This window comes from Alosa alosa, chromosome 6, assembly GCF_017589495.1.
Source record: "Alosa alosa isolate M-15738 ecotype Scorff River chromosome 6, AALO_Geno_1.1, whole genome shotgun sequence".
NCBI classification, from domain to species: domain Eukaryota; kingdom Metazoa; phylum Chordata; class Actinopteri; order Clupeiformes; family Clupeidae; genus Alosa; species Alosa alosa.
In genome coordinates, this window is record NC_063194.1 from 21,146,885 (window position 1) to 21,161,574 (window position 14,690).

Here is a 14,690-nt window from a genome sequence, read left to right on the forward strand (position 1 = left end):
ATTACAACGCCTCGTTTTTGGTTTTTAATTTTTAACTAGGTGGCGCTATACCTCCAATGAGTGGATATGGGATGGGTTGACATGGCCCCTTGAGACGAAAAAAAGTTGTTCATCCTAGGCCCTATGGTTCTCTAATTATTCACAGAAAACTACCCTCGTTAATTTCAGGGGGAAAAACAATAGTTCTGTGTCATCCATGTGGGGCTACATGCCCACCAAGTTTCGTGCAGCCCGGTCTTTCAGTGTCCCGGGAATCGTTGACGGAAATTCACTGAAGGAAAAAAAAAACGCTGACTCAACCTATATGACGGTCATAAGGTTCCTGAAAATCCTTTTTTTTCACTTTTGCTGTGAAGCCACCTCCTGTGTCCATACAATCAAAACATTTTCCATCACAATGAAAGGTTTATGGACAAAACATTTACAAAATCTGGAAAAAGTAACAGGTAACAGTATTTAGTAGCTGCTCAGTTCTTGTTTGGCATATCAATACATAATCACGTCTGATTCTGGACCATATTGTTAATGCAATTCAATCTTTACTTTCACAGAAACCAAACCACAGGTAGCTCACCAAATGCATGCAATAAAATCAATGAGATGGTGTCACTTCCATGTAAGTGTCTCTAAATCTACACACAATTTAAAGGCCATCAAGACCACAGTCTGGGAAGAGATGTTTAAAATAGGTCAGGTAATAACCAGTCTGAATATACAATACAGTAGAAACTGACATCACTATGTACAATAAACTGACATCACTACAGTATGTGCACTACATCAGGAAGTGGAGAATAAAATGATTGACAGTTGAGCAGTGAATGCATGACCTTCTTTAGTCGGTTGGTGGCACTGGAGGGGACTTGGTGAATGTTTTGGACAGTTCAGTTGCATTTGATACTACAATGTAAACTGCTCCTGGCTCCATACTAACATTATACTCTTTTTTTACTCAAAATGTTATTGTCATTCTGCAATTCAATCTGTTTCTGCTTAAGCCATGAAATTCTTGTCTTTAAATTCTGCCCCTTATTCTGTGTATATGAATCCTGAGATTTCCTGAAGCAGTTAGGTGAGACGGTTTACACAAGGAGTGTCCACTGTATATCTTGAGCATGTGCCTTGTGTCTCCCTCTTCCCCTGTCTGTCTCAGACAGAGCCATAACCGATTTAGAAACATGGCATCCCCACTGGTTGCATGTTCTGTCCATGGGAGTGTCTCTCACTCGTTCTGGGACGAGCTGGGCCAAGAGAACAAACTGGGCAGCCGGTAAGAGGAGCTTCGGCGGCGTGCTGGGTCGGGGAGCGTGAGCGTCTCGGGGGCTGACTTCTTGCGGGGCCGGTCCTTGGGCACGGGCAGGAAGTCAGGGGGCTCGGTGGAGAGGGGGGTGGTGGGCGCGCTGGAGGGGCCGCAGGATGCCAGTGGGGTCTGGCTGATGGTAATGGCAGGGGGGAAGGAGCCGATCTTTTTGTTGGTGGCCTCCTGTGTGACACGCTCATACTCCCGCACCTCCTCCATGGACATGTCTACCAAGGAGAGACACAATCACACATCTCTCTACATGTGCTAGTATGGAGGCTATATTTTCTTCATAAATTTACACATTTCACACATGTCAAGATGTGTGGATACCCTCTATAACTGAGGTTTCAGGAGCAAGCATGACTGAGTTCAAGTTTACAACACCTCTGCTGAAGCACACTTACTTAAACACTATAGTGGATATTCTGAATACATGGTTTGGATAGATTGTGTGACGGGTCTCTAAAACATCCCCACGTGGTGAAGTATCTCTTAGTACAACTAAGAGCACTAAATAAACAATAATTGTGACTTACCAATCCATTCATCAACCCAAGCAAATGCTTGCCTGTGACCCAACAGAAGGACCTCCCTAACAATCTGAAGAGAGGGAAATGGAGAGTGGGCGATAAATAAGGAGAGAGAGGGAGAAAGAGAGAGAGAACAACTTAAATCCTGACAAGAACTGGAGCTGTGAGAATTGACAGCGAAGTTTGAGGTCCTGACCTTGTGAACAAACTGTTCCACACGGGTCTGTAGGCCCCACACTTCAAACTTGACGGTCACCAGTTTGTAGGAGCACATGATGGGCTCATGGGTGTCCCTCCAGTCCTCCTTCAGCATGCCCCTTGATGTCTTTTCTGACGTGAAGTAGCGGAGGTCCTGAGAGGCAGTGACAAATGGGTGGTTGATTTAGTATGGGTGAACTCTGGAACATTGCTAGTTCAAAATCGGCAAAGGTAGGCAAACCACACTGTGGCTAAGATTAAATGTAATTTTCATCAATTAAATTCACCTTATTCCAATTCTGAAATGTGTCCTTATCCTCATGTTAAACAGGTAGGGTCTCGCGCCAATTACTTAAGGCCGTGCGGGTGTGTTAGTTTTGGGCAACGTAACAGTCAATCAAGGAAAAAACTCGCACACCATTATTTGCCGTTGAAAAATAAATAAACGAAGTGTTTAATCCATCAAACCAAGGTGCTACCAAGTGAGGTGATGTACAAACTTTTCGGTCCTCAGACCTTCATCAGTGCAAACCATACACAATGACGTGACACCTATTTATAGTCTGCGTCTACTTGGTGGCAGCTCTGTCAATCAAACCTGACCCCTAGCTAGGTAGGTTGAAGTGTAGACTCAAAGAATCATGATTTAAGATGGCCCTCAGGCTCATTAGTACAGTAGACAGTCTGACCCAAGATAATGAATAAAATAAAAAATCACAGGAAAAATAGAAAAACAAAAAAAACATAAGGAAACAAGATTAACAATAATCAAGTGAATATTAAAAAAAATAGATGGATATTCAAATTTATAATCAGCAGATTAAACCAGCTCAAAGGAAGCAAGTCAAGTCAAAGTCATCATTTAACCCATGTGGATGTAATGTTTTAAGATAATAGATCCAACGCGCTTCGCACTGAAGGAGCGTCTGTCCTGTACAGCTCCTCCTGCGGGTAGAAGAGACTATCTATTCCTAGACATATGGGGCCCTATCATGACATTCTAAAGTGCATCGTCACTTGTCAAAAGTCTATTCAAATTTAGTAGGATGTCCAGTTCACATTGGGAGGGGTTTCAAGTATCAAACGGGGAGCGATGGCTAAACAAGGTGTTCCTAGGTTTTTTAATCAGTCTTACAGTATGGGTGTGTTTGGGGCGTAACATCATTTTAAACCAATGAGAATGACATCTGTCATTCTCTTTAACGGCGCAAAGCGCGATATGTCAAATAAATGCATCGGTATTTTGGCATTCAACGGTGCATTTGAAGGAGGCTGCTTGCGAGACCTTATGGAATAGTCATTCTTAAACCCTAATGTTGCTCAAATGACTGAATAAAACAACATTTATCCTGCAGAGGAGTTGCTTATATCTTGTGACAGTGCGTCTTCAGCTGTGCTCCATACGTGTCTCTCGCCTCTCCCCTAATCACTTTTAACCGTCATTACCAATTTGCAAATGATGGTGAATAACTATTCATTATGAGATGTACAGTATTTCGTAATATCTTTATTCTAATTATGTTTCCCAATTTGTAATGCTTTACATGGACGTGCGCTGGTGTGCGTTCATGAATGATAGAAAGATGGTGCGTGCACCCGCCAATATGACTGTTGACATGCGCTCTTAAAATAGCATATGAACAACTCGCCATTGACTTCTGACCAGGTTTAGGTGGTGTATGATTGCGATTTTTAGACAACGCGCCAGGCCCCTCCCTAATGCCACACCCCTGGGCGCAATGCTTGAAATATAAACGTGTAAAATACCAAATTCAACTTTGCGCGGGTGACTAACTTTACGCCATGCGCTGGTACCCAAAATACAGCCCTTAAGCTCTGAGACGGAGTGGTTAGCTTCTGCAAAATGCTTCGCAACTGGTGACTGCCTGTTAATGGCACTGCGGTGTTCATTGAGGTGGACTCTTAAATGTCTACGGGTGCAGTCTGTGTACTGCAAACCACAACGGCAATTTAGCAAGTAAGTTACATTAGTGGAATTGCATGTAATGAATTTTCTAATGTTGTACTGTTTACCAGTGGAGTAGCTAGTGAATTTGCTGGTCTTGGTGATCGAGGTACAGGACATGCAATTGCGGCAGGGAAAGAAGCCCGTCAGCCGTCCTTATCCTCATAAAATTCATAAACATTGAAAATAGGTGCACAAAAATGAAAATGAACGTGCACACATACTGTATGCAGATAACGAGCACTCTGTTTGTGACCTAAAAATGATACAATGATACAGTGGGCTCTATTTTAATGGTCTAAAACGGAAGTGTCTTTGCACAAAACCCAAGTGACTTTGTGGGCGGATCTTGAGCGCTGTTTCTATTTTACCGGTAGGTTAATGACTGTTTTGCCCGACGCAAATCTAAAATGGGGTGGTCTGAAGTAGCTACATTAATCATTGGGTGTGGTTTGGGCGTAACGTGCAATAAACCAATCAGAGCGTCATCTCACATTCCCTTTAACAACAGGCACGCTTGTTCCATAGCTGATTGCTATGGTGGCGTATTTGCCAGGCCAATCACTGTTCAGTTGGGAACAGTTAGCTATTGATTTTTCCTCTTGACAAAATGTAATGCAGAATTGTCACAAAGACATACTTTCCGATGTTTTGGGATCACTCTCACTGAATCACGAGGTTATGAATGCATGGTGATATTTGTGCAATGTACAATGTAATCTAACATGTACTCTCCCGTGCTGCCGCTGGGGCATTTGGGTTAAATGGCATCGGCATGCAATTCAACATCACGTCTTCTTAAGTCCTCTAATATTTCCTAATTTATGTCATCAACACATCCGTGATTCGTGAAAATGTGTACGTTAGATGTATGCCTATTTTTTCACATCTTAATGGACACCACACTGATTTCCCTCGAGTGGTAATATTTTTCTTTGAAATTATGTATGGTTTACAGAATGTATAGATGAGAGGAGCGAAGTGTGCGTTGCGCAGCACAGGCGGCCAAGCAAGGGCTCCTTACCCTCAGGCAACTCAACAAGAGAAACAGTTTCCAAGTTGACCTAACTTTCAACTCTGCACAGTATCCCATTAACTGCATGACAGTAGGCTATTTACAATATTTTCTGTTACGTAGAGTTTGTAAACACGTTATCATCAACTTAATGCACGCACAACATGTGTTTGAGCAGGAGAGAGAATAACAGAATGGATGCAACAACTACAGAAATTGTAGCCATACTTGCTGCTTTCTTGTACTAGGTTGCTGGTTAACAGCACATAAAAGCTGATTTAAGCTAATTCACTAACTCAAGACTTCAAGGCCATCATGGATATAAAACGTTTTTTGAAAATAACGAAAGGATGGAGGGAACATAACACAGCTTGGAGTTATTTCAGATGGGCTACAACAAGGTAGGCAAAATGATGGTGCTTAAAACCTTAGCGCAGCTGGAATAATGCTTAGGCTGATGTTAAAGCGCATGCGATGTTTAAAGCCATACACAACAGTAAATTGGAACAAAACTAAAGGTAACTTTAGCATTTATAGGGCTGTATAAAGTTGTCCACATTAATAGGTCATAATTAGGCGTTGTGGTTGTAAAGATATTTTAGGTCACCAATGCACGAACAAAACCGGGAAATGGACAAATATTATCAAGGCTTTGAATGTTTCCGTCTGTGCACGTGGGTGTCTGTAGATTGGTGTGTAACGCATTCATTCATGCAGGCCTGTGGTCATGCATGCGCCCTTAAAATAGCATCTGCATTTGCGCCACAGACTTTAGACCAGGTAGTTCCTGGTCTGTGCCGAATTGTTTTCTGAAACTGCAAAATGTCAGCAGTGAACGTTTGCGCTGGAACACACCCCGTCTTTTCGCTGAACCGCCCCCGTGGGTGCAATCGAATTCCCTAATTCACAGGCATGTACCTGTGGAGGGAAAATTCCAATATGCACTGACTGCAAAATAGGAAAGACAAAAGCGCGAGTATACAAAGTCAATTGCGCTCGGATGCAAAATAGAGCCCAATGTCTGTTTTTACAGACGTATTGCAATAATGTGATGAGTGTATACAATATACATAATCCATTGTGATTACTTCCACCAAAATCATGGTCTTTCACCTTTTTGCTCTTAAATGTATTGAAACATACAAAATGTGCATGTAAAAATAAACAAATCTAAAAAAAAAAAAAATCATATTCCTCATATTGTGCAAATATTGCACAACCATGTTTAATGCTTTGAGATATAATTGAGACCCTGGAGTGCCACTTAAAGGGACACCAGCCAAGCCTGATGCTTTTTCTCTACGAAACTCCCCCTCGCTCGGTCTGAAGCTCTTTTCCTTTTCTTTGCGTCTTCCGTCAAGGGTTTTCGCTGCTTCTTCGCCGGCTCTGCCATTATACACACGTTTGCAACAATCTCTAGCGTTTTGTTAGCCTGCCTCTGTGCTGTAAACTGATCCTGCTTCGGTCGGCGGGTAGGATACACCGAACTTGCAAGTGGGATATTCTTCCTACAGGCAGTAGGGGCGGGATGATTAATTAACACGAAAACGTTGCCTGGTGTCCCTTTAACAAAGTGAGAGGAGTCTACGGAATAATAAACAGCTGCACCAAGACTGACTGCACAATTATCTTTTCTCTTTCTAATGAACTGTGCAAGTCTAATTACAAAGTCAGTGATTCTACACAATAGGGTTTCTGCTCATCACCTTAGCCTTACATCAGCCAAACACTTCCTTTTAGGCCAATTAAGTAGGTATTTCAATCACACACACATTAGACACGTGTGGGCGCTGAATTAATGTATGTGCCTGTGTGCATCTTATCCAAAGTCATCACTGCTTCCAGGTGTGTGACCTCTAAGGACTTCCATTTGCATTTGAACTGATCTCAGAGCAGTAGACCTTGGTATGTCCGAATGACAGATTGAACAATGAATGTGATTGTGATTACACGGTGGTTGATTGTGAGGAAGGAAATTGTACTAAGAAAGGTTGCCTCCTACAGATCGTGACAAGGGTGCAAAGCAAAACCTGCTAATTAATCCCACTCAGTGAGACACTATTCTCCTGCCGTATGCGATATGGAAGGAAGTGAAATGAGGGGTTTTATTCCCCGCCATCTTCATTTCCTGTTCCAGACCAAATGTTTTCATCAGTTTGATAGAATTCAAATGTTCTTGAGCAGCAATAAATATAACTTGGAACAACTTTATTATTTTAGTGCTTTGCAGAGTAGAATAATACTCCAGTGATAATCTGATCAAGGGTTTTTGGAACAATGCATAAAAGCATATTGCTAACCCCATTCACAAACTAATGGATCTATTTGTATTAATCTGTTCTTCAGCGAACCATAGCTTGACTATGACTCACAAATAGCTTTCTATTTAGTCGAAGCAAGTGATTTTGATTAGATTTGCTGTACATGGACAAGATCCATTAATCCACACTGGATCATCTGAGCTGGTATTGTTTCACCCACATTAAATAATGACAAGTCCAAGTAAAGAAAAAACCTGCTGATTTAAATTGCATTCTAATCAGTGTGCAATTCCATTAGCAGACACCGAACCCTAGTCACTCAAACACACTGCCATGTCTCTACTGGCTGGAGCTGCAGGTCTGGTGGAAAATCTTGATTCTTTAGCACATATTGATTGGCCGAACATTTCCCTTCTCAATGGAGGCTACTGAGAGGAGGCAGCCAGTGAATTGAGAAGCCATTGATCCGACAGCAGGCTGCTCTCATTGAGATGCGGGCTGGAGGAGATAAACTAACTGGCCTCTGGAAGAGGGGTCATCTATCAGGACAGGAGCTACGCTTGCTTACTGACCAACTGACCGACTAACTTCTCTCTAAAGGTGTCTGAGGGTCACTGTTGATATTGAAACACATTGCGAAAAATGCATTAATTGTCTTGTGTTGAAATGTTAATGGGATTAACATCAGGAACCATTCAGAAACATTTCAGGAAATGTTACTAAGTCTCTAGAAGGTAAATGGGGGGTAGGTCCACAGATTTTCTGGATAATCTATTCCTGTTCCTTTTAAAAATGACCCCATAAAGGAAATGTTCCTGTAGATTTTAGGGACATTTTTCTACTTCGAAAAGGGGCTAAAGATATTTAGGTGAGATAGACAAATAGATATTGAAATGAAATAAGGAACTGGAACTCAATCAGCACTGATACCAATAACAACATGATTAAAGAAAACAAGAAAAAATGTATGACATATCCATTTATCCACATCATCCATCTAAAATGGATGGACTGCCTAGATCCAATAACAACAGTCATGTAAATAACATAATCTTTTCATAAACCTGGTAACAATCTTACTGTAATATTGTGAGCTCTCTCTCACCTCTGACTCTTTGTAATGGCGTTCAGGGATCTCGTCATAGGCGATGTCAATGAAGCACATCTCCGTTGTCTCATCCTTCTCAACGGTGTCGAAAATCTACAAGAGGAAGTGGCATACAGGAGACTTACCACAGGGACAACAGGGACCATTAGTTATGGTGACAAACAAAGTTAAAACAAAAGCAATAAACTAAACAGAGGTAATGAGTAGGAAAAGAAGCAGGACATGTAATCCAACTCAAGTGCTTTTCTTTTGATGAGCACAAGATGGAGCTCTATGGTTGCTTTTATTTTTGCCCACACGACAGCATTACATAATCTTCTTGTTCCAGTAGCTCTGGCTCTGCTTTAGAAAGCCCCAGTGTGTGCACAATAAAGCGGAGCAGCAGTAAGTGTGATATACTGTACGTTCAGCTGCAGAGGTCAGGGAGTAGTAGTACTGAAGGTGAGCACTCAGCTATTATTTTTAACTTTGGGTTGAGGTGTCCTCTACAATACTGCTCGGGTGCTTTTGTAGATAGAGGAATTACACAACAATGATAAGAGATAAAAAGACCAACACTGGTTAACTGGAACTAACAGAGAAGATGTTCTAAGGCAGGAAAACAATAGATCTCATCTCTGTACTACAAGATCACCCCCTGAATAACTTATGAACTGCCACCTTTTCAGAGGAAATCAATTAAACTCAAGTATGATGCCTGTTCACTTGAGACCTAATAGAACTTCGGTGAACTGACAAAGAATACTAATGTCAGCTTAATGGTGAAATTCCATCAAGTAAGTGAGCTCAAAGCGAATATATTACATGAGACTAGAAAATCCTCAGATAAACAGCTGACATTTAATTTTGTAGCTCTGTGGAAAATAACAAGTCCCTGACCTTATGAACATCCGTCGTCTGTGCCTGAAATCACACAAATATTCAGCATCTCATGTTTTCACAGAAACATTTTCACAGAAAATTGCCCTGTCAGTCAAGTCCTGGAAAAACACAGGCCTGCATTAATCTTTGGCTCAGGAGAAGGTGACAGATGGGCCGTTCCCGTTTTCCACACCATAAAAGGTATGCTACAGATTGAGCTATTTGAAGTCTTAACACCAATGTTTTTTCTGAAAGTTTTCAATGACCAGCAAAAGATACCACTGCTCTAATGCCCTTCGTCCTTGATAATAATTCCTCCCCTTTCTTTAAAATGAGTTGAATAGTAATGATCATCCTCATCATCATGAATCATCCACAGCAACACATCTTTCATAAAAAGAGCCCAAGCGGGGCTTTTCTCCTTTTATTTTTTCCTGCTCTTCACTCAAGGTTATGGTGACAAGTCAACAAACCGATGCAGTCATTTGTTATGCCGCCAGAGTCACGACCCTGGGTGGGCGGGCGCAGGGCCAGAGCGAAGCTAATCAGTTTCTCAGGTGCACCAATTAAGCAGCCTTCAGACAGGGCCAAGCACAAACGAAACAGAACACAACAGTCTGATGTGTCCGACCCCTCGTCCATCTCTTCAGCGAGGCTGAAAGGAGATTGCACACATAGCTCTGGATATGGCGTGTTTACATAACCCTGAATTACAAACGTGCACAATGGCACTTCTGAGCGAAGCTTTTTTTTCCATCTCAGCCGTCTCTCTGCCACGGGGGCAGACGCCTGACTCATGTCAGTGTCTCTCTTCATTTCTCCCGTAATGAGATTTCTCACTTGACAGACACGGCCCGTTTGGAGGCCCGAGAAGCGTAAACCAGGCAGGAGATTCTATATGCCTCCGGTCCGCTTGGGCGTGACAATACAGATGTTAAATTCAACCTAGATCTGATTTTCAGCTCATCAGGTCTACTGTAGCACCGAGCGTGTCTTAGCCCATAAAAGACAACCCAGATCACATTCAGTATTCCATCTGCTCAGATGAGGCTCTATTACAACACAAGAACCGACAGGCCGTTTTCTCCACACCTTTATCATGATATGATTTTCTCAGAGGGGTGCTTCCACTTCAGCAACTGTAACAAGGAGTGTGGTGGGCAATTAATGCATTTTTAATGCTTCAGCTGGATCATCTGGATGCACCGATTGTGACCATGTGTGCAGCCCCTTAGGTCACCGAGAAGGTTACGGCTCCTGGTGTAGAGCCTTTCCCATAAGATTTTTGAAAATGAAACACTCCATTGTGTTTTCTTTCATTTCATGCCAGTAAGAGAGCTTCAGTTTCCTACTCTAATGGCAGAAGTCGCGCACAGCAAATGCAATGGTGAAAGTGCACCTAAAACAAGGCCCATGCGATGCTGTGCAATGTCACATGGAGCACAGAGAAGAGCAGCAGAGGGAATTCATGCGTGCTGATCTTGAATGAGAAGACTGTTTGAGAACTGTTGCTGTGATATTAAACAACATGGTTGAGACAAGAAAAAATAAACACAGACATTACACACGATTCTTGACAGACTTACGTTGTCGTTGCTGCCTTTGTTGTCCTCATACTTAGTTTCTATATGAATGGAGAACTTCGGCAGAAATGAGCACTGTGGAGGAAAAATAATAATCCTGAGTGATTCCTTTATGCATCACTTCAGAGTGAATTTCACTTAGTGAAGTTAGCTGTCACCTCCTGTTAGCTGTTATCTGTACAATTTATTTCTGCATTCAGTTCAGTCACATCATTTCATAATCAAGAAGATTGTCCGGCTTCATACATGACTTAGATATATGTATATAGGACTTCTCTCAGCTACCCTTACCCCCTCTCCATAGATGCCAACAACATGCTGGATTAAATTCATTTATGTCATTTAAGCAATCACAATAGGCAGCTACTGCACTGATCCCTTATGCAACAGAAGGGGGAAGGAGTCCAAACAGCAAAGTTCAATGGGAGCAATAAAGGAGCTGTGAAGCACACAAGGGACTGAGATGAGAAGTGTGTGTGTGTGTGTGTGTGTGTGTGTCTCAGTAATTAATGATCTCTGATTCTTCCTGGACCCGCTCCCCGTCTGCGATCTGCTGATTTGTGTGAGAGGACCGGGGCCTGTTAGTGGAGAGGGGCAAATGATGAAACGCTTTACGGATGACAAGAAATGGACAAGCGTGGCAAAGCAGTATATCATGGTGCTCTCCCCCCTTGTCCCTTTATACAGCATCGGTGGCTAATTGAAACCTTATTCTGTGATGCTGCTGTATGGTGATGAGTTCTATAGAATGTCACAACAGAATCCAGCAAAAAGCCAAGACTATCTAATATGCACCATTAAATAAAAAGCTACGCTTTCAGGTGAGTGGTACACTATAGGCACAGAATATAACTGTAGTAAGATCAGTTTTCACCAAGCTGAAGCTCTTTGTCAATCACAGGAGCACAATGTTAAACGTTGGGTAGGTAGTAATATACTATATAATCAGATGAGATTAATAATAAAGATACTCAAACCTGAGCTCAGTAGCACTAATTGAATTTGTTATGTGTACTTCTCCTGTTGTAGAGGCACCCTGATCTCCCTCCTCATAGTTTTATGCGTTCAGTCACGGCTGTTCCTATGTTTGGCCAGAAAAATAGCTTTTAGAGCGAATTCAACTGTCATTGGGATGGCAAACAGGTGTACAAAAGTGAAACATGGACAACCTCCAGAGAGGAGTCGATCTGTCTGATTTTCAAAGAGACAGAACTGTTTTTTCTCCCACTCTGCGGTGGAGCTCATTTACTCATGCATTCAGTCTTTAAATTGTTCATTGACAGATTGGTGTGAGTCATAGTCAACTCAGACCTTAGACAAAAAGAGAAAGAGAGACAGAGAGAGAGAGAGAAAGATCATATTAGTTTCCCTGTACATGTGTTTTTTAAAACTCTTCGTAAAAGCCTTGCAGGAGGAGTCCAATGGGGCATACCTACACATAAATACATTAATACAACTCCTGATGGAGTGTATAAAAATGAACCATCCCCCCCTTCCCCTCTCTCTCATGTGCTAATCATGAAACTATCACGTATTAAACAGCAGCTGCAAAATAACACTTGAGAAAATCATTGAGAGTCCACATCAAGGAGCCGTTTGTTTTTTGTGGTTCTCTGGCGCTGGTCCACACAGATATATTTAACCTGTGCACTGCGCACTGCCCACGGGTACTCCTGCATTCAGCGGAGGGGCACCCGCAACAGCTGGGATGTTTTTGTTATCTCCCTGTGGCACACACGCGGCACCGCGTCAGACCCCCTCCCCCCCCACTCCCACCTTTTATCGCAGCGGGCAACAAGCCCTTCATAGACCGGATTTCGAGACCGCTGGCTACTGCTCCGCACTCTGTGCTATCGGGCACAGGGGGGAGTGGGGAGCATTGGCTGAATTATTTCCAATCCCTGCTGCATGCGTGGATGGTCACGGGTGGAGGCGCTCCAGTTACAGGGGGCCGAGGGGGCCTTTGGAGGGCTGGCGCTGAGTTCGTGACTCTGGCTGTGTTGTGTGTGTGTGTGTGTGTGTGTGCTACAGTGGTCACCTGGAGAGATGAAGGGAGAGAGAGTGGAAGGTACTCACTGTGTACTCTGTGTCAGGGGAAGCATCCATGTGGGCATAGACAGAGAGAAAGGCAAAGAGATGGACATTATGACATTTGTGACTCATACAGGAGTTATGTGGGAATTAAACTTATCATGGAATCACTAAATAAAACAAAACTAATCATCACGAATCAATCAACAAATGAAAATGAAAACAATTGATAAATGGATGATTTACCTGTGATTGTGTGTGGATAGTAGTTCCAGGCCTTCTCTGTCACATAGAATATTCTGGGGACCACTGCTCTTGCCCAGCTTGGCAGCTTGCTACAGGGGAGGGGTGAGAAGACAGGAGACTTCAGAAACAGGGATGATCCATCTATTTGCTAAGATGGAAAATGTTGTCTTTGGGCTGGAGCATGAGGTATGGTGCTGATGCTAACAAGCCAGCGTGCCTTTCATGCTGCTCACGACTCAGATTTATGTGGAGACTTGGGAAGAAGGAGCCTTGAATTGATAGGCTTTCAGTAAGGTCTTTATTATTTAATACACCACCAAAGCCCTTAAGGATGCTACGCATTCTGCACTAAAACACATATAAAGCCCCTGCATGCCCAGATGATGAAGAGGATTAATCTTACTGATGAAAAGCTGTGCCTAGGTGCACAGAAACAACATACTACTGCTGGATCAAACAACAAATGTGGTCCTTTTAACTAGCAGAAGACATGAAATTATTTTGATTGAGAGAAATTGGCTAGACATAGACATTGGCTACATAATTAACCACTACAGTGCCCTCCATAAACTGTATATTGGCACCCCTGGTAAAGTTGACTAGCTGACTAGGTAAAAGCCTATCTCTTAATTAAACACGTAAATAGCTGGAGTTACTGAACGCTACATGAACTTTGTCTGGTATTGTGTTCTATTGTCAAATGAAATGAAAATTTGCTCTTTGGCAACAAAGGTGGGTTTGGTGTACATAGAAGAATGACTGTACGAAAAAGAACCACAATGATAAATATGGTGGAGGGTCGGTGCTATAGGTGGGGCTGTTTTTATGCCAAAGTCCTTGGGAACCTTATTAGGGTGCATGGTAATGACCTATAAAAGAAAAAAAAAATCGGTAACACTTTACTTGACAGTATCAACATAAGAGTGACATGACACGGTCATGAACATATGACACTGTCATGACACATGAACCCTAACCTCTAACCCTAATCCATTGATTCCAATGCTCCCCTCTTGCCTAAACCTAACCCTAACTTGTTATGACAAAAACCGAATGTCACTTAAAAACAGAAGCGCTATGTCATAAATGTGTATGACTTGTTTATGACACCTTCATGACAGTGTGTCATGTCACTATTATGTCGATACTGTCAAGTAAAGTCTAACCAAAAAATCTAAGTATCTGCCATGAGACTAAAAGTGGGTCGTTATTGGATCATCCAGCAGGTCAATTAACTAAAACATATGTCCAGATCACAACATAAATGGTTTACTAAATACAAGATCAGGTTTCTTGCATGGTCATCCCAGTCCCCTGATCTGAACTCCATAGAAAAACAGTGCTGAGGAGCGGGACCTAGGAATCTGTAAGATCTGAAGAGATTTTGTACGGAAGAACGTACAGAAAAATGATCTTGGGTTGTCATAGTTTACGACCTGTTTTACTGGCAGAGGGAGGCTTTACAAATACAGGCCTGCCAATAATTGTGGAACATCTCTTTTTGTTTTTTCTTTATGAGGTATTTTAGTTTCTCAAAATAAATTTGCTTATTCCCCTTCAATGTCTGATTTCAATATGAGTACATGAT

At 42.3% G+C, this 14,690-nt stretch overlaps 1 protein-coding gene across 1 annotated transcript in view; it reads right to left on the bottom strand.

Annotated features, from left to right (window-relative positions):
• Positions 1-392: 392 nt before the first annotated feature.
• pitpnc1a (phosphatidylinositol transfer protein cytoplasmic 1a) overlaps positions 393-14,690 on the bottom strand; it is a 38,946-nt gene continuing 24,648 nt past the window's right edge. Inside the window, exons 3-9 of the mRNA XM_048247062.1 lie at positions 13,103-13,191; positions 12,902-12,909; positions 10,829-10,900; positions 8,379-8,474; positions 2,030-2,185; positions 1,840-1,903; positions 393-1,527 (exon numbers count right to left, since the gene is read on the bottom strand). Of these exons, the coding sequence (XP_048103019.1) occupies positions 1,223-1,527; positions 1,840-1,903; positions 2,030-2,185; positions 8,379-8,474; positions 10,829-10,900; positions 12,902-12,909; positions 13,103-13,191 (790 nt within the window). The 3' untranslated portion in view covers positions 393-1,222. The remainder of the gene's footprint in view (positions 1,528-1,839; positions 1,904-2,029; positions 2,186-8,378; positions 8,475-10,828; positions 10,901-12,901; positions 12,910-13,102; positions 13,192-14,690) is intronic.